The 20,580-nt window shown below is 36.6% G+C and overlaps 2 protein-coding genes across 2 annotated transcripts in view; one reads left to right on the top strand and one right to left on the bottom strand.

The window, feature by feature from the left end:
- Nucleotides 1-13: 13 nt before the first annotated feature.
- On the top strand, nucleotides 14-4,511 carry LOC306870521 (sperm-associated antigen 8-like; the record flags this gene model as incomplete). Its single annotated transcript, XM_079417826.1, has 6 exons — nucleotides 14-82; nucleotides 2,327-2,486; nucleotides 2,931-2,976; nucleotides 4,004-4,118; nucleotides 4,243-4,305; nucleotides 4,392-4,511. 6 exons carry the CDS (start codon nucleotides 14-16, stop codon nucleotides 4,509-4,511), a joined length of 573 nt encoding a protein of 190 aa, XP_079273952.1.
- A 3,113-nt stretch (nucleotides 4,512-7,624) lies between these two features.
- Nucleotides 7,625-20,580, bottom strand: part of LOC306870269 (atrial natriuretic peptide receptor 2-like) — a 62,965-nt gene continuing 50,009 nt past the window's right edge. The window contains exons 16-22 of the mRNA XM_079417435.1: nucleotides 18,187-18,333; nucleotides 17,467-17,590; nucleotides 14,414-14,482; nucleotides 14,150-14,324; nucleotides 13,586-13,684; nucleotides 8,905-8,996; nucleotides 7,625-8,139 (exon numbers count right to left, since the gene is read on the bottom strand). Coding sequence (XP_079273561.1) covers nucleotides 8,077-8,139; nucleotides 8,905-8,996; nucleotides 13,586-13,684; nucleotides 14,150-14,324; nucleotides 14,414-14,482; nucleotides 17,467-17,590; nucleotides 18,187-18,333 — 769 coding nt within the window. The 3' untranslated portion in view covers nucleotides 7,625-8,076. The remainder of the gene's footprint in view (nucleotides 8,140-8,904; nucleotides 8,997-13,585; nucleotides 13,685-14,149; nucleotides 14,325-14,413; nucleotides 14,483-17,466; nucleotides 17,591-18,186; nucleotides 18,334-20,580) is intronic.

Below are 20,580 nucleotides of genomic sequence, written 5' to 3'. Positions count from 1 at the left end.
ATCTTTTGGGGAAATGCCTGGTGACATCCCACTGAGTGATGTGAAAACTGATCCACAATACGCCAATGATTTCATGTCTCAGGTAAACAGGTAAAATAAGTATTGAATATGTCACCATTTTTCTGAGTAAATATATTTATAAAGGTGCTGTTGACATGACATTTTCACTACATGTCGGTAACAACCCAAATAATCCATACATACAAAGAAAACACTACAAATAAATTCAGAAATTAAAGTTATGTGTAATAAAATGGAATGACCCAGGGGAAAAGTATTGAACGCGCTTAATGAAATGTAGTTAATACTTCCTACAAAAGCCTTTGTTGGTAATGACCTCCTGTTTGGGGAAACTAGTCGTATGCATTGCTCAGGTGTGATTTTGGCCCATTCTTCCACACAGTCTTCAAATCTTGAAGGTTCCATGGGCCTCTATGAACTCTGATCTTTAGCTCTTTCCATAGATTTTCTATTGGATTCAAGTCAGGTGATTGGCTGGGCCATTCTAGCAGCTTTACTTTCTTTCTCTGAAACCAACTGAGAGTTTCCTTGGCTGTGTGTTTGGGATCATTGTCTCACTGAAATGTCGAGGAGCATCTCGCTGCAGCCCACAAGATCCAGGGGGCGTGGTTGGATCCAGATCCAACTCTTCCCACCTTACATATACCTAAACCTACCCATCTCCACCCCCTGATACCTAAACCTACCCATCTCCACCCCTAAACCTACCAATCTCCACCCCCTAGATGTGGATCCAACCACGCCCTCTGGATCTTGTGGGCTGTAGCGAGCCCTACTTGGAAATGTCCACCCTCATTTCATCTTCATCATCCTGGTAGATGCAGCAGATTTTTATCAAGAATGTCATTTTTCCATTCATCCTTCCTTCAGTTACATGAATTTTGCCAGTGCAACATGTTTTGGGGTGATGTACAGTGCAATTTGACCTCCAAACATGGTGTGTATTGTGACTCATCTGACCAGACTGTATTTGTCTCATCTGACCAGACTGTATTCTCTTAGTATTTCACAGGCTTGTCTAAATGTTGTGCAGCAAACTTTAAATGAGTTTCAACATGCTTTTTCTTCAGCAATAGTGCCTTGCCTGGTGAACGTGCATACAGGCCACGGCAGATTAGTGTATTACTTATTGTTTTCTTTGAAACAATTGTACATGCTAATTCCAGGTCTTTCTGAAGCTCTCCACAAGCGATCCTTGGCTCTTGGACAACTCTTCTGATAATTCTTTTCACTCCTCTGTCAGAAATCTTGCGAGGAGCACCTGGTTGTGGCCGGTTTATGGTGAAATTACATTCTTTACACTTCCGGATTATGGCCCCAACAGTGCTCACTGGAACATTCAGAAGTATAGAAATCCTTCTGTAACCAATGCCATCAGTATGTTTTGCAACAATAAGGTTGCGAAGGTCTTGAGAATTTTACCCATCATGACATGTTTCTTGTGTGACCCGTTGGTAATGAGACACCTTTTCGTAGGCCATCAATTGGGACTGAACCAGCTTATATTAATTTCCACGGACAAGGGGCAGGATTGCTTCTAATTACTGATAGATTTCAGCTGGTGTCCTGGCTTTCTATGCTGTTTTGAACCTTCCTTTCTTCATGTGTTCAACACTTTTTTCTTGTGTCATTCCACTTTATTACACAAAATTTAATTTCTGAACTTATTTGTTTTGCTTTCTTCGTATGGATTACTTGTTACTGACATCTGGTGAAAAGTTCATGTCAACAGCACTTTTAGAAATATATGTACTGAGAAAAATAGTGACACGTTCAATACTTATTTTACCCGCTGTATATTTATGTATTTATATGTGTGTATAATATAACACACACAATTTATTTAGGTTTTCATCGTTTTAAAGAAATTTTAAATAATAAGAACTAAGTAATGCAATAAAATGCATGCATCGTTTGAAAAGATAATTTTTCCAAGATTGTGTTGTGATCTTAATGTTACAGAAAGTTCTGTTTACTGAGCTCTGTTTAATTATTTAAGCCTCAGACTATCCCAGGCTGTTGCTTATCAAACAGTGGCGTAACGCAAAAGAACGTGAGTGCAATAACTTCAGAGGATGAGGAAAATAAACTGGGTGGAAGGTGTTTACTGGGAAACTGGGTTGAGGAGGTAACTTATGTTTCACACAGCATGTTTAAATTATCCTCCAGGCTGAGGCTTAGCGAAGTTTTGTTTGTCATCTTGGTGGTACATCTGTAGTTGCAGTATGAACGCTGATGTCTTATCACACTTCACCTTTACAATGACATGTTATACTTTTCACTTTTCTTCTTTCATGCGTTTCAGAGGGCTACTGCATTGCTAGACAGGACCGGGCCTAGATCATGTGTTCATAAGTACGGACACACAGGGATTCTTACCTTGGACGTGGCTGCTAAAGTAGAGGGGATCAGTACATTCAAAGCTACTTTCAGTTCTCCTAAAAGCCTTGGGGTGCGACAAAAAGGTAGGTTAAAATGATACAGGTGTTAGGATTTTATAAAGTCATAAATAAACATTTGCTGAAAAACGACACAGAATGTTGAATTTATGTTTTTTCAGCTGTTTTTAGCTGATGCTTCTGTGATGCATTCTTGACAAAACTTATGTCAGCCAGTAGGGTTTACCTGATGCACGTAAATTAGCAGAACATTTAAAAACATGTGCATAATCCACAAATGTAACACAGTAAAAATGCAGAACTGGACTCATAGGAATAGTGACAGTTCTGTCAGCTGACCTAGGGTTTAAAAAATGTCATTTGCATTATTAAATTCATTTGACTTATTGTTAATTATTAAAATTCATTTTCGCTCTTCTGTACTCCACAGAGGTCCTTTCAAATAAAAGCCCTCTGTTCTTTCTACTTCCTAAATCGTATTGGTAAACTTCACTATTGTTTTCATTTTAGGAAACCGGGCTGAACATCTGGAAAATGACCTCATCAAAAGAATAAGGTAGCTAAATAAACAAACATTTACTTAATGTTTAAGGACCTCATTGTGTGTAAAACGCGAATTACATTTTATGATCCTCCCACATTTCTTGTTTCATGTGTCAGTAGAGGAAACAGTGGGAGAGGAGTGATGGAAGAATGTTTGTGTCATGGTTAGATTCATAGTTCAATTAAATAATTGTATTTTTTATTTATTATGCAACATTCTAATTCATTTTTGAACATAACCTTGACAAAAAGTCTCAGACCCCAGACAAGTGGTTGCATTATTGTTTTTAAATTAAAAGAGAGAGAGAAATATCATTCTGAAGTGAGACAGTACCTCATACCCATAGAGCTGGTATAGGCGGGCATGAAAAGACTAATAAACTTTTATAGAAGAATTTCATTTATCAACAGCAAGTTCACATTAAACCATTTTAGCCAAACTGCTTCACTTTCTAGAAAAACAGTCAATGGATCTAAAGGTGAATGCTACTTTATTTATGCAGTTCTAACATAAAGTACAAATATTTAATCTCATTTTAAGCATCATAATTCATTTCTTGTTTTTATATAATCGTAATATATTAAGGCTGAGTTGGCTCTTCCTCTATGTCAGATCACTGTCAATGTGAATAAATGTTAGACAGGCGTGCATACATATATTTCAATCTGTTTTGTTTCCACTATCTGTTGATTTAGAGAAACTCCTTCTGCTTCACTTAGTCATGAGTCATTACTTCATCATCTCCAGACATCATAGTGACTGTGTATTTTGCAATATTAAAACCATTTTCAAGCAGAAAAGCTTTATTAAACATCTAAACTCAATAACAGGGTATCAACATTTTCTTTGAAACTTTTTGGGCCTGAAGCAAAGATGGCAGTATGCAGTTTGAGTACTTCTAGGCTACATGTGTCAGCTGAACAACTGCCAGTGAGATGAACAGATTTCTCTCTCTAAGTATATTAGAAGTCCTTGATTGAATCACAAATGCAAACCAACTATGCAGTTTTTTAACATAACACTGTAATCTATTTTACAGAGATCAGATACATGCAGAGATGAACGCAGAGCCTCCAGCCCCTGAGTTGTGCTCTGTGACCAAAGCAGACTACGAGGCGGAGGGTTTTAAGTTTGTTCGTGCACCACTGACCATGGTCTGTTTCTATTCACCGTAACCTTCAAATATAATATTATTGCTGTGACAATACTTTTGCATATGTGTGCACTGGTGTGTTTGAATTTATGGTCTTTCGGCGTTAAACAGCTTGTCTGTTTCAGGATCATGATTACACAGCTGAGAAAGCCATCCCATTTTGGAGTGATAACTATCAGAAGATTCAGGTCAGCATCTACTGTGAAATTTCAGTCAATATGTTTATATCTTGCAGCACTGGAGTGGGTTTACGAGTAATGTTTTCTTTTTACAGGGTGTGACAGCAGTTCAAACTAAGGATCATCCATTTAAAAGAAATGCCACTTTTAGTACACCAATCGGCGAACAACTAGATCAACTCGACGACACAGTGCTGTACCCATCAAAAAGATGAATGTAAAAATATCCCGTAAAATATCTTCTTTCATGTCATCATTTTTGTCAAGTTTATAACCAACAATAAAGTTGTGTCATGTTTTCCATGCCAAGTATGACTACTTGTTTTAATGAAGAGCAAGTGACTAGTTAATTCTTCTCTAATAAAATAAATGCACTTGTGTGCCAAAGGAGAAAATGGTTACCTTTTCACTCTGAGAGAGGAGAGCTTTAATCACTTGCTGATGCTCTTTGGATCAGGATGGTTTACTTTCACACAGCTGTGCTGTCAATCAGAGCTGTTCTGTCCTCTTTCACGCTTTCAGCAGGGATTAACGTTGGGTAACTGTGGCAACAAGTCATTTTAGACTTCATTAATTCAGTGTTTCCCTTTGTTTTCACAAAATTGGTTTTCTCAGAGGAACTTGACAGAAAGTCTTTGAACTGGCTCAATTCCTAAACAATTTAATGTTGTTGCTTAAAAGTTAAATACATTTAAATTATATTTTTAAGTTGTTCATTTAGATCTATTCTGTAATGTTTTTTGTGCCTCTCCAAAATTCAGTCCCGGAACAGTATCATTGTTTTTACACCGTCTTCCTAATGAATTACACTGACTCCCAAAGTCCTAATTTGAAACCATCAGATAGTGATTTTGACTTTTAGTTAAGTGTAAGGCTCGTTTATAGGTCCAATGGAGGTTTCCAATAAAACGAGGAAGGTCTCTCTGCGTATTGCTTGTCTTTCCTTTTAGCAACACAACAAGATTAAATGCAATATATTTCTTTCACATATAATAACTCGTTGTTTCATCTGACTCCATAAATGAAAGGTTTTAATGATATCTGTGCATCATTAAAGTGAACGAATGTTTGATTGTTCTGTTAAGCTCTGATTATACTTTACCCGCTTAGATCAGGAAACTATATCGCTTCGAGTTCCTCACTAGGTCTCCGGCACAATTTTGTCAGTTCCAATGACCCAAAACAGAGGTATTTGGCTAAATATCTGAGATTTGCCGTATTCCCACGTGCAGAATCAAAGATGTAATACTTAGCCTCCTTGGCTGCCCCTCAGGAACTTAATTCAATCGTTTACTTTAGTAGAGTCTTCCTTTTTGACCACCATTTAAGAACATTAGTCGATTAACTTTACCTTTCTTCAAAATGGCTTTGTCTGGCCAAGCTCGTGGCTTTTCCCACGTAAACTTATCTAAAGTAACATTAAATTAGAACAGAGGTCATCGACGCATTCAGATCTAGGCTGATCAAACAGCATCTGCTGATTCTAGTCAGAAACTTACTCGTCTCCTCATCCAAGCACACGTGAATTTAGGTATTGGGTATTAGTCGTCACTAATCCCTGACGCAAACTTGTGGAAATATACGAATCCGACAATCTACTTGGGAAAACAAATCTCAGAGTCGGTCAGAATACAATCAAACGTTTACAATTTATTGATCAGGTAATGAAGCAATAATTCAAAATCCAATTCATAAGGATAAAATCATCAGTTGAACATGTCATAACAACAATTCAGAAATAGAGGAATTTGTAGAAATTATTACCTGTCAACAAAAACTACACACAGCATTTGTGTGGGAAGTCAGCTTACAGACTCCCCGAACGTTTTTGCACCTTTTCCTTATATACCCAGCTAATTCAATATTCTTACCAAAAGGTGGCGTTTGTCATTATAATTACAATTTGGTTCCCTGTTGAGGGATTCACGCTGTGAGATCAGAATTTGTACTTGAATGGGTTCTTGTTTTACATGCAGGAGGTATCTGAATGGGGGATCTGGGGAGGGAAACACCTTTTTAAGAGACACATGACTTTTCTCATATTTTATAACTTCTTTTAGCTTTTCATTATGGTTGGGAGAATGAGACCATTTTACCAGGCGCACAGAGACACTTTAAATGATATCAAACATGCATAGTTACTTCTTGTGCATACCTAACATTGCATAGGTTTCAGTGTATTTTATGTGAGGAGGAGGAGGGGGGTGAAGGGGAAATAGTGTGTGTGAAGTGTGAGCTGCACTGTGTGCTGCATCTCTGAAGTTCCTTTTACATCTGCAGGAGATAGTTCAAGTGTTAATTTTCAGGAGAGCCTTTTGTTTCGTCGAGGGGTAAATCAGACATATTGGCACCAGCCTTACATAAGTAACTAACAATTGCTTTTTTTGTAATGAACCATGATTATAAATTGAAGGCTACGATTATATCTCGTAAAGCACTGGCCAAGCATGTTTGTTACTGAGTTTATCAGTGCAAAGCTTTGGAGGATGACCTCTTGGCAACAGGACTGACTGTGACAGAACTTGCTAGTGGGCGGTAATTAAGAATCATGGGGGTGGGAAGCGTCTGTGAACATGAGTGCGTACACACACACACATGCACTCACACACACACAGATGCAGTCCACTGAAGGCACAAATACCAAATGGATTCTTAATGATCAGACTACGACGTCATCCCTATTTACCACCAAACTGTTGAGTGAGCAGTGATGATCAGGGAGTTCTTTAACGAGCAGACAGTGTATGGTTTCAAAGAGAGAGTAACACTTAATACTTTATAATATGGAAATACTGAAAATGTTGTTCTATTAATTTTTTAAACTGATGGTCATTGTCCTACATTAGTAGGAACCAACCAGCAATTGGCAGTTCTTTCTTCCAGTAATTACTGTAGATTAAGCCATTGCTAAATACTATATGTATATATATATATATATATATATATATATATATATATATATATATATATATACTTAGTTTAGATAGTTTTGACTACATTGTTTTCTTTTAGGTTGTGATCAATAAGACGATTGTATCCTATTTAAAGTGTGGATAATTTATAAGCTGACCTGTATGAGATAAAATACAACGATGAGAAAAAACTGGAGTATTTAGCTTGAGAGTTGCAGTTAATGGAGCTCCGAGAAAAAGTGAGATATTCAAGTGCGCAATTTTCTTTTTCTATTGTGCTAAGCTGCAAAGCCCATTGGGAAGGTGAGTTGAGTGAAAAAGAGCCCTTCAGGAAGGATTCATTAATATTCACAATTCTTTAGAACTGTCGAGTCTATATTTACAAGAGCTTTTACTAGTAATGACAACACAAGAACCTGCTTTTAATTCAGTTTATTGAACAAAATATCTTACAATGTCTTGGATATACATATATACAAATATTACATTCTGATAAAACTTCAATCTGTTCTCAGTCTTGATAACCATCATTCAATGCACTTGAAAGTGTTAAGAAAATTTCAAATACACATCACCAGTCTCCAAAAATCTGATTATAGAAAGCACAAAAAATAAGAATTTCACCTGGAATGATGTACTTAACCATCAGCACAACAAGAACATCTGTAAAAAAAAAAAAAACTGTACAGTTGTGTTTTTTTTTTTTTTTTCAGTTTTAAAGCAGGTATGAAATATACCTGAATTGACCTCCCTCAAAAGGTTTTATAATGTGTTGTTCCATGCAAGAGCGAGAAACCCTTTCAGACACAGAACAAATATATGAAACAGTGGCTCTGATCCTGACAACTTCCTGTCATCAACAGTGCTCTCAGATAACATAGACATCTGTCTTCTCTCCCAGAAGCCAATACGTTCTCATTTTGCCTTTACCCTAAAAGAGAGGAACAGCACCGATCAATAGCATGCATCAATGAGCACTCAGACAGCTCGCTGGAGGAACTAGTCAACAATGAGCAACATGCTCTTTCTTAATGAAAAGTCTAAAGAATATAAAGAATCCTGCAAAGACAGACAGTGGACAGTCCTCTATGATGATCTAAGCATTATAAGACTCAGATTGGTATAAAAGGCCATCATCAATACAATAAAGTTCAGATTTCACGGGACTTAGGTTGCATTGCATGTGGATATTTCATCATTTGAAAATATGAAAGTGATAGGAACATTATTATTTTCATTTTGCTGGAAAAACATTGCTTATTCAAAAAATCCTAAAAGATATACAGAATTCTATTGAAAGCATAGTATGGAGCCAATCCTCAAGGATTCAGAATCAATCAGAATAACAAAATCCTACTAGATGAACTAACATACTGCAGGATTTAAAATAATTGTCATTTGATATTGTTTAATCTTATCATAATTCTATTAAGAGTTTTATAATCAAGAAAGATTGTGCTCTGAAATGCTCTACATGATCTGACTAGTAGTTTTCTGTCTGTTTTCTGTGTTGGAAAAAGAAAATTACCATTGATTTTTTTTTAGGAATACTGTACCTTTAAAGAAAATTACTCATGCAAAATAGCTCACACAAACAAACAAATATATTTTAAAATAATTTATGAAAAATATTTATTCTTTCCCATTTTTACATGGTTTATCACTTCAGAAAGCAAGCATAACTGAAACTTAATACCTTCATCTCCACATCTCCTCGCAGCTGGAGATCGAAATAGCCAAACTCATCCAGCACCTCTTTGGTGGCTGAAGACACATGTATCCTCAGAGCTGTGGAGGAAATGATAATCATGAACAGGAAGATAAAAATTGTCATTATTTACTCGACCTCAAGTTTTTTGTTTTTTTTCTGTACAACATAAAAGGACATATTTTGAAGAATGTAAAAGCTGCTCATTTCCATATAACAAAAACATAGTGAGTGAATATGTTCAATAATGAGATCTGAGGTGAGATGTGGGAAGGTTTTTTGAATGAATAATAGCTTAAATTGCACCATACAAACTGCTGTATGATTTCAGAAGACTGTGTGGATTACTTTTACTGTATGATAACTTTAAGTTTTGGCCACTGTATGCTGTCATTTCATTTCCGAGTGAACTATCCCTTTAAGAGCCACAGCCACTGATCTATAATAGAGATCAGTGGCCACTGGCCAATCAATATAAATGCATAGCTGTGAGTGAGACGACACCTTGATAAAAGATGATTTGCCAGTTATAAGAATGGCAACAGACACACTATGGATAATTATAGAGCAATGACCAAACTGTCCTGTCTATAGGAGGAACAACATAATGCTCTTAATCTGAAATACACTCCATAATGTGTGGGCTCCTTATGGCTAACTGTGCATTAAGCTCCAACAAGCAGTAAACATATTATTACATGTTATAAATCAAACCGGATATCAGATACTGGTTCCTTGTCACTAATTATTAATTATTAATAAAGCCCACCTCAGGAAGTGGACTGTAAGTCGATACATGTGGTAAGTCTCATGAATAACAGCTGTTATGAATAACAGCTGTTACTTGCGAATATGTGAAACGCATATTAGTACACAAGTATACAACACTACTGAGCAGCTTTGTTCCAACCCTAGTGAGCTGCCTCGCTGTCTACTGTCCACATAGGCACCTACCTTCTATAGCATCGTCCTAACCAGCATGTGACACTGAAGACCAGAGCTGTACTGTATTTAATCAAATAAATGCAGCCATGGGGAACGGTACTATATAACTGACATTTCTTTCAACTCTGCGTTCCATTAATACAATTTATCTCTGTTGACAGTCATCTCATCATCTACATACCAGTGTAGTGGGATGAACTGTGGGTGCGTTGTTTTTTTAAATATGCCACGAAGGCATGAGTTGTCCAATCATATACTTTCACGGGTGTATAAAAGTAGGCTTTTAAGGCACCGCTGTGTTAGAGCACCGATTGAGCGTCTGCCCGAGGCCCGCCCATTCCGGTTTTTGGCTCTTACCGTCTCACAGGTATGTGTCTGCTAACTAGTCAGCATCGAGAGGTGCGCTTGAGGTAACTCGTTTTTATTCGGATTGTAGTTTTCCGATGGACAAACATCATAGTGGTTGGTTGGAGGATGTCTTTCTCATTCAACATGCTTCTGCTGTAATCCTGTGCCTGTTCGCCGTGTTGATGTCCGTTTGTGTGTGCGACCAGACTCGTGGCTATAGCAACAACATGAAGGTATGTGTAACCACTGCGGTTCATGCACGGTATTTTAACTGGTAAATAATTTTACATTTAATCATTTTAGGAGGAATAGTTTGATCTAGGATCCATTGCACTCAGTGCAGCCTGCAGGGCAACAATCTTTGATGCTGCTGCTTTGTTGACGTTATTTCCTGAGAGTTAAGCCTGCGTTTCAGCATGGGTCCACGCAGTTTATCGTTATCCTCCAGCAGACCAGCTCTCCTGCGCATATGTGTTCTGCTAATTATTGTTGATTTATTCATCCTTGTTTGCTAATTTTGTCTTTTTTTCTATTTGTTTATTTTTTTCTATTTAGTAATTTGTCTATATTGCTTTGTTATTTTGTTCTTTAGTCTATATTTGCTTTTTCTTTACCTATTTGTATGTTTATATGAAATTGGAGTAAACGTCCACCTGTTGGATGAGATGGGGGTTTTTTTACCTCCTTGCAGGTGTCTTGATTTTTCTGTCATTTTCATTTAAGTGTTAAGCATTTGTACAATTTGCTATCACTATTTTTGTTTTTTGAGATTTATTTGATTAACTCTGTCTTTTGTTGCAGGAACTGAGGCTCCCAGGCAGGCCGCTAGTTGGCCCTTGTGTGCAATGGTGGGACTTTGTCACACTTAGTGTGTGTGAGTGTAGTGAGACTTGTGCACCTGGTGGTAAGATCTTTGCAATTTTATAAGAGCCTTGTGCTCCTTAAACTGGCCTACCTGCCATAGGTAAGCCTCGGTTTCCTTTCTTTTGTTTCTGGTTCTCTTGTGTAATCTACTCTGGTCTACAACCTAATGTTTTTAAGACTAGTGTTTGAATATTGTGAAATAAAGCTTTTGTACTTTGGTATTCACATCTCCGGCCTCTGTTTTTGAAACCACATTCCTGTGTGCCCTTTATAGGTGATCAATTCATAATTTTCCCTGTTTTACAGGGTGGCGTAGTCAGCTAAATTTAAAGTCTCCCTTTCCGATTTGCCTCTGCCACACCAGGAACACACCAATGATGTCTTAAAATGCTGTCTAGGTAGACAGCTCACTAGGTTTTCGAACAAATATTGTACCACATATAATGGTAGGTGCCTGTGCTTTTACAGAAGTTGCAACTTTATTATTATTATAGACAAAGACAATTTCAAAAATAACGGTATTAACCATTATTCTTTCTACTCGAACCGGTTTCGGAACAGTAATAATAGACGGTTTCAACAGCAACAACATAAACAAACGTTACTGCGCATGCGTGCTTTTGTGGCCCTAACTTAACTTCCGGTTGACATCCAAATAGAATCCGTAACAACAGACAGAGTAGATTATTTTTTGATAACAAGCAAAATATGTTCGCTGCGTAAATCAGACAGACTGAGATGTGGCGATAACTACTTGGACGGACTTAAAAATGCTAATTCATTCTCTGTCAGCAGGAGATATAGCGGGAGAGGTAGAGGTTTTCCCGGAAATGGCTGTTGTGCTGTACATTACACAAAGCAGCGCTGAGCTTACAAACGCTGATTTATCAGGCATATAACATGCAAGATGAAGTGAAAATTACATCGAACATTTTCTAAAGACAATCTTCCCTCAGAAATACAGTGATATAAAATCACCCGCACCTCGTTTTGATTTTTAAACGTGCATTATGTGCTAATGTTTATTCAATGAAGCCTTTTGGAAAATCGGTCAGTCTCGCCGTTGATATCATGGCGAGTCGACACAAATAAATAAATGTATGTGAAACACATCCCACAGCACAATTACCTGAGGCCAACTTCATTACCATCTATACAGAGGAACGCATGAACGGAAACGTTAAAATATCGATTCTGCTCGGAGTGAACCGATTGACTTTTTTTTTCGTTTTCAAGCCCTGATATTAAAGGTGCCATAGAATGCATTGATACAATATTTTAAATTGTTCTCTGATATCTACATAGAAGGTATGTGGCTTAAGTAAGTGCAAAAATTCTTCAGAAACATTTTACATGTCCATTTACCACCCTAGGATTTCTCCCCAGAATGAAACTGTCTGTTATTGGCTTATTTGGAAGGGTCATGAATAATAATGTTGAGCTCTGCTCTGATTGGCTGTTTCGCAGTGCTGCTCATTTCAGTAGATCACAGGAAAGAAACACAGGGAAAATATATATTTCAATACTTTCTTGGGCAGTTATATCGTTGGGTAATTATATTAAATAAAATGCGGGCATCAGGGAGCCGCTATTAATATGCTGGGCATTAAAAACTGTTTTCAAATGCACGATTTACTTTCAGTTTCGAGATTCGCGATCGCATGTACTCTGTATATACTATGGAGCGGCAGTACTTACTACACACTTTTACAAGATCAGATGCTTGTCAGTGGTTCTCAGGATCTGTAAATCATTCGCCATCATCTCTGTGGTAAGTGAAATCTTATGTACTGTAACAGGCTACAGCTAGCAACGAGCTAACCATGTCCCTTTAGTGGCTGGCGTTATTTTATTAGAACGCGTTATTTGTTTTCCGTGCCTTTCTGAATACAGACACCAACCCATCCCAGCACTTCTCATCCCCTGCACAGACTGGAACATAACATTTATTTCCATGATCTGCCATTTTCGAACATGGGCGGGTATATGCAAATGTTGGGGGGCGGACCTATTAGTGATCCTGACTTTTACGTAACAGTCGGTGTTATGTTCTGATTCGCCTATTCTTTTTTATTCACGAGATTTACATAAGGAGGAAACAATGGTGTTTGAGGCTCATTGTATGTAATTTCCATGTACAGAACTCTTATTATTAAACTATGCCAAGGTAAAGACAGTTTTCCATTCTATGGCACCTTTAAAGTACAATCTTTGATGGCAAAGCAGAATTATTACAAGCCATTACTCTAGTCTTCAGTATCACGTTATCCTTCAGAATATGCTAATGCTCAAGAAACATTTCTTATTATAATCAATGTTGCTTGATATTTTTACAGGATTCTTTGATGAATACAAAGTTAAACAGCACTTATTTTATTTTTTTGAAAAAATATAAAAGTTTTTACTATCACTTTTGATCTATTTAATGCATCCTTGCTGAACAAAAGTATTAATTTCTAAAGTAAAAATCTGCATTCTGAACAAAGATCAAAAACATATTTCTGACACAAACCTTCCCCTGTAGACTCCATGCGGGATGCCGTGTTGACAGTATCTCCAAATAAACAGTACCGGGGCATCTTAAGACCCACTACACCAGCACAGACAGGGCCTGCTCAACATACACACACACACGCAGCAGAGAGGGGGATTAATACACGGCAGGAATCCAGAAACTGCTTAAACACAATCTTAATGCTTCCTGACAGGTTAAAAAAATCAACTGAACAAAAGCAAAACACTGCAATGAGATCACATATACTGTATATGACATAAGCACCTTATATCTCAACTTCATATCTACTTATATATAAGAGATGCATAGACACTCCAGTGGAATCAGAAACAGAAAATATTAATGCTGCAAAAAGCCTTACATACAAATCCTTAGTTATGGCTACTAAGAAACAAAGTTGACAGCAACCTTTTCAAATGGGTTACTGTACAAATATTCATGTGCATTTGTTATACACTTGGCCTTAACTTGCCACGATTTTCTCAAAACTAATAAATAAACACTTTAAAGACTTAAAATGAATGAATATTATTAATGCAATCTGTGAAACAGTAATAATACCTGTGTGGATTCCTATTCGCAGCCGTAGCTGATCGTTAGGTCTATGTCTGATTTTGAAGGTTTTAACCTGTTCCAGCAAAGCCAATGACATGCTGGCTATCTCACGTGCATGCAGCTTCCCGTTCCTTACAGGAAGACCTGAGACCACCATGTATGCATCTCCGATTGTCTCCACCTGCAAAAATTTAATACGTTTTTGCACAATTATAATACAATTATTTATGGAAAAATGTAATGATTGCACTGCTTATTAAAGACACTCACCTTATATACATCAAAATTATCAATGATAGCATCAAAGCATGTGTACAGATCATTCAACAGTGTTACCACCTGAATAGAATAACAGAAAAGTATTTTATACAAAATTACAATTTAACAAAAAATAATAAAAACATAAAGAATATACAGTTGTGCTCATAAATTTACATGCCCCTTGCAGAATGTGCAAAATGTTAATAATTTATTTTTTTTATAAAATAAAAGGGATCATGAAAATTGCATGTTATTGTTTATTATATGTTTTTAAGAAGGCAACACAATGGATTAAGATCTGGGGATAATCCAGGAAACATCAGAATATTAAAATTCAAGGGTATGTAAACTTTTGAACGGGGTCATTTGTTATGAATTCAGTTATTATTTTGTCTTGTGGAGTATATATAAACATCTGTTATGTGAAATAGCTTATTAAGGAGAGTACTAAATAAAAAAATGACATGCAATTTTCATGATCCCTCTTATTTAGTTAAAATTATTAACACATTTGCATATCCTGCAAGGGGTATGTAATCTTATGAGCACAAATGTATATATATATATATATACTGTATATATGCATCTTTATTCCCACCATTTGCTTTTATTACAGCTGTCAACTACTTAGAATAGTTACACAGAACTTATGAATAGTACAGGGGAATGTTGTGCCATCTGCCAATTGCTTCAAAGATGATCTTATGTATTTGTGTTTAAACCAATAATCTATAGAAAAAAAAGCTCAGAAAAGTTGCATGCTCCTTTAAATTATGAGATATTCAAGGCAATACACTTGGCAATAACTCCACTAACCCGCTATCTATAATTAAAATCCAAGTACTTTGAAAGTGTTGGAGGATTGGAGGATTTCTTTGATACAAAATAATACAAAATAAGTTCAAAATTCATTAGTGTGAATATTCAGATGAGACTTCCTCTTATTCCAGAAGTGTTTTTTCCCCACCTTTTTTTGGTATGATGAGAACCTTGACAGAAATAGTTCTACATCTGTACCCCCCTCCCCCGTTTAAATTAGTTCAAACAGAATGTATGATAAAATGTATAATAAAAGTCTATTGTGTCTGCAGCTCTGCCACGTCTCATGGAGGTTAAGATAGAAATGACTGCTGTGATGTGTTTCTGCTTGAACTCCCCATGGTTCCCTCAAATTAAAATACTTTCTCCCCCCAGCCCCATTCTCTTCCCCCATCCCATCCCTGGATGTACGCCCAGAAAGAGGCCTTACAGAGACATCTGCATACATAGATCAGAAAATATGATGCATTAACCATGGAGGCATTATGAAACTTCATTATGAAGTTTATTAATAATGCTATAAGCCTAATCACTGAAAAATTGCTGGATTTTATATTTATATATTTGAACAGCTGTTGAACTGCATTGTGCTCCAATCACCATGATGGTTCAGTTTAGTTGTGTGCATTTGATCTAATTTCAGAGTAACTTTCCAAACTCAGTTGGTCTGTGAGTTCAGATGAGAAGTCTAAAAAAAAATCTTTAACAATAGTCTCAAAGGTCTTATAAAAAGTCACAATGTTTTCAACTGTAAAAAGGGAATGTTTCAAGCCTTAATCTAATCTCTCACACTGATTCCAGAATCCATGTTTTAGGCAAAATTAAGCATATTTCAAGATTTATTCTATGGGAAATTAAGGTTACAACTGCCTTTACATTTGCAAATTAAATTAAAATATCCTCTTTGCTAAACATTATGGATGTCTGGCACAAAATGTATTGCTATACAATCATCAGGTAAGAATATATGACCATCTTGGGGCAAATGAGGGGAAAGGAATGACTTTTCTGTGGTTCAGACCAAACAAGAATGCTGCAGTCTGTCTCTCTGACATTATGAAGTTTAGATATGTTGCTTGCAAAAGAAATGATGCATAGTGCTTAAATAATCATAAAATATTGTAGGATAGTTGCATACTAAATATGGTTATGTTCACTCCAACCACAGATAAACAGATCAGACAAAATATGATATATGCACACTGATCATTCATTTAGTTGTTTTCGCTGAGTAAACATTCCCAGTGAAAAATGCCAGATCATGGTAGTGTGCTACATCTTCCACAATCTATTCATAACCAACTTAACTCTCAGTGAATTACCTCTAAGATTGTTTTTTAATATATATATATATATATATATATATGTATATATAGTTTAAAGTTTAAATTAAATCTTAATACAATATAATTGGACTGTATTTTATTTGTCTTGTTTCATTTTTTCTTAATTGTAAGCATTGCTTTTAGTATATTATTTGTAATTAACATATTAGCTTTTTTTTTTACATTTAAATGAAATATTATGCCCTGATTTTCAGAATAAATCATAAGTATTTTTTTTAATCATCTGAAACTAGCAGCTACTTCAAGCTAGCGTATATAATGCATTTAACATCAATCACACAAAACATGGACAAGGCACAAATGTATTTGTATGGCACATTTTCCATTCTACAGTTGTTTCAGTTTCACTTTTTTTTTTAATTTGTTTAGGTTTGCTGTTTATAATAAATGTGTTTATAATGAATGCCACTATAATATACTTGTTTATTTTTTGTTTGAGTGAAGGGAAATAAAATAAAAATGTTTTATAATATAATATAATATAATGTAAAGACGGTAAAAAAAAAACGTCACTTAGAAACATAGAAATCACTATTTCAACAAAAAAAACATCAAATGTGAAGTGTCACAAGGGAAATTCTGGGAATGTCAATTCATGGTTCTTCACTGTAAATTATACAATTAATTGTTCTTTTTCACTTCCAAAAATCGTACATTTTACAGTATTTTACAAGTTATACACTGTATATTGTACGGAAACTTAACCAATTAACAGATTTTTACTGTAGGTTTTTTACTGTCTTTTACCATTAAAATCACAATAATTTTTACAGTGTGTAATATATATTTTTTATTAGTTTAGCATTGAAGATACATTGAACATCAAGTATTCAAAATCTAATTTAAACCTAGATGTAATCAGAAAATGTTAGGATAATTGAAAAATAATATGCAGACCTGTAATGGTGTACTCTCAGCAGACATTGACGTGAAGCCCACTATGTCACTGAAATAGATGGTAACACTGTCAAAGGCTTCGGCCTGTACAGTCTCCCCACGCTTGAGCTGCTCCGCCACTGAACTGTGAGAAGAATTAGGTTATGATGTGAACCATGAAATTGTTTTCCATACACGAGTCCAAACACAATAGCAGACATACAATGGCAAACTGTCAGTTATTTTAACAATTCATAGATGAAAACAGAAAATAAGTTCATTTAACAAATCCTTATCTAAAAACTAAACAAAGGTGTAAACAAATTGAAATCGAAAATGATTTACAGCATATTGAAATATGGGAGCTTTGTACAGCAGCTTTTTCTTAATAAGACCCAAGATCACTTTTGAGATCAATTAGTATGATAATTCATTTAATTAAAGAATGAATGAGCTTGGTTAATTCCTAGCTATTCCCTTAGAGAGTTTAGCACTCTATAATTAGTCAGCTTGTCTGCTTCGTCTTAACCCAATCTTAACAGTTCTCACTGCTTACATAATTGTCTGAAAAACAGACTTTACTCAAAGAACAGTCAGCCAGTTTTAGATGAAAAATATGGTAGAAGTTGCGTCATATGCAAGTTATCTAATAATAAGAGAACTCTTGAACTAATAATCTCTTCCTCAATCTGCAATTAAAAGTTTGGAAACTGCATAGTAAATATTATACACATTTCTTACTGTGGAAGGATTTGGTAAAGAAGATTTTCAGCTTTCCGTTTCTCCTCAAGGTAGGCCTGTGTTCGCTCCTCTACCAGGTTCTCCAGGTTATTGGCATATTGTTCCATTCTGGACAGCATGTTATTGAGAATACTGGTGCTACCCTCTCTGTTGAGAAGAAAAAAAAACATTAGACACCTGCTTCCACACATGTGTAATTACAGCAGATATGATTATAATTACAGCCCACAGATTACAGTAGAAGATTGCATTTATGTGAAATCACTGGTAACCCATTAATAATTTAACAAGATGAACTGGAGATGCTGCAGCATATGACTGGATTTGAAAAAAAGCATGAGAATTGTTCCGAACACAGAAAACAGGAACATGTACTCTGTTCTGCACTTAAGAGCTATAATGCAGTGTAATTCATGAGGAGTATAGCATAGTTGAATCTAATGAGGCGGTAAAATGCAACACTTACAATGAAGTGTGGTCGATTCTGGTTGAATCATGTGCTGCTGGTGTGTGGTTTCATGAATCATATTGTTCTATTTAGAGGTCAGTGCTCACTCCTACATGAAGCACACTCATACAGACCTGCAGGGCTGCATTCATCTAATGAGCCACACTTCTCAGTACTTAATTTTTGAAGTTTAACCTTAGGCAATTGAAAATGGGGAATAAATGGATATATTAATAATTACATTAATATTAATTTAATATATAAATACACTAAAATGATATTAATACATTTAATCACAGTAATAATAACAGGCAATAATATATTGCTCATACTTAGGGGAAGGTTTCCACTTTAGGGAACTCGCATTGCATCAGAAATGCCTTGGGATTGCATTGAAATCAGTCCAATGGAATGGCAAGACAACACGGGCGGGGTGACATAGAGACCAGGAAGCTGAAAAACGCATTAGGTGTAAACAGTAGAAAAGAAGAAAGCTGGCAAACAGAGTTTTACTTTGTGTGCTCCTCCCTGCCCCACTGGCAGGGATAGGCATGATTTATGCGTTGTTAGTGTCAGAGCAGACTTGCGGCAGTCTTGCGGCTGCAGTCATAGGGGTCGCAAATGGATATGGTGAATGGGTTGGAGATGGGCTTCCCTTTCTTTGCCCTCACCCACCAGAATTAGTGTTCTCTCTCTCAGGGATCAGAAGCCTGCTCCATGGTTTCTTCCCACCAGAGGGAGGGCTTGTTGCTTCACCTGTCTACCTCTGAGGAAGTCGATGTGGTGAGCATCGACCAGGATGAGACTGAGGACTCGCTACCCTAGTACATCCAGTATTAGGAGGTACTGGAGGTAGTGACTGTATACCCCATAAGTAAGTTGGAAGATCGCTTCCTGCAAATTATTCTAATATAGTGGGGCTGAGGAAGCAGGACTGTGGGGCAATGCCTCGGGTAGAGGACACGCTTGCAGGCTATCTGTCCTCTGAGTCGGTCTCCTCAAGAACTTAATGGCTAGGTTGTTTCTGCCAACTGATTGGCCAGCTTCGAGAACAGTGTTAATTTCGTCGATGAAGACGACGACAAAAAATATTCGTCAACAAACTTTTTTTCTGTGACTAAGATGTTGACAAGCTAAAACTAATATCTTATGATAAAAACTGTGATGAAATTTATGCCACGTCTTCGTTAACAAGACGAGTCGGGATTAAATGTTATTTGAGAACTACCGGACATTCAAAATAAATCCTACAGGCTAAGTTAACTGTCTTGTCTTTCAAAATGTGCATCTCTGTCATTGGATAAGGGGCATTTGCATATCTAGTCCCAATATGGCAGCCGCAGTGGACGGATAGGCTACCAAAACGTGAACTAGCGATCTGAAACAACGGCCTCAGCACCCGAAGGGTTAGGGACTGGGCGACCAGACATCCAGTTTTTCCCGAGAGTCACAATTCGTTGTCGATTAACTTAAAGTTAGTGAACATTTTACATTTACATTTAGTCATTTGGCAGACGCTTTTATCCAAAGCGACTTACAATTGGGGAATACAAAAAGCGATTCATCTTGAAGAGGCAGTCAGACAGAGGAAGTGCTCGTAACACCAAGTCTCAGTCATTGTTCAAATAAGTACAAGCTAGTAGGTGGAGAGAAAGATAGAGGGAAAGTTTTTTTTTTTTTTTTTTTTGAGTTTAGGATGAAGTCAAGTACTGCCGAAAGAGATGAGTTTTCAGTTGTTGCTTGAAGGTTGCCAGGGATCCGGCGTTCCGGATAGGGGTGGGAAGATTATTCCACCAGCCAGGAATGGTGAACGAGAATGTTCTGGAGAGTGATTTTGAGCCTCTCTGTGATGGTACCACAAGGCGTCGCTCACTAGCAGATCTCAAACTTCTGGAGGGGATGTAGGTTCGTAATAGTGAGTGGAAGTAGGAGGGTGCAGAGCCTGT

The sequence above is a fragment of the Barbus barbus genome, assembly GCF_936440315.1.
Source record: "Barbus barbus genome assembly, chromosome: 5".
Lineage (NCBI taxonomy): Eukaryota > Metazoa > Chordata > Actinopteri > Cypriniformes > Cyprinidae > Barbus > Barbus barbus.
This window is presented reverse-complemented; position numbering and strand designations above follow the sequence as displayed.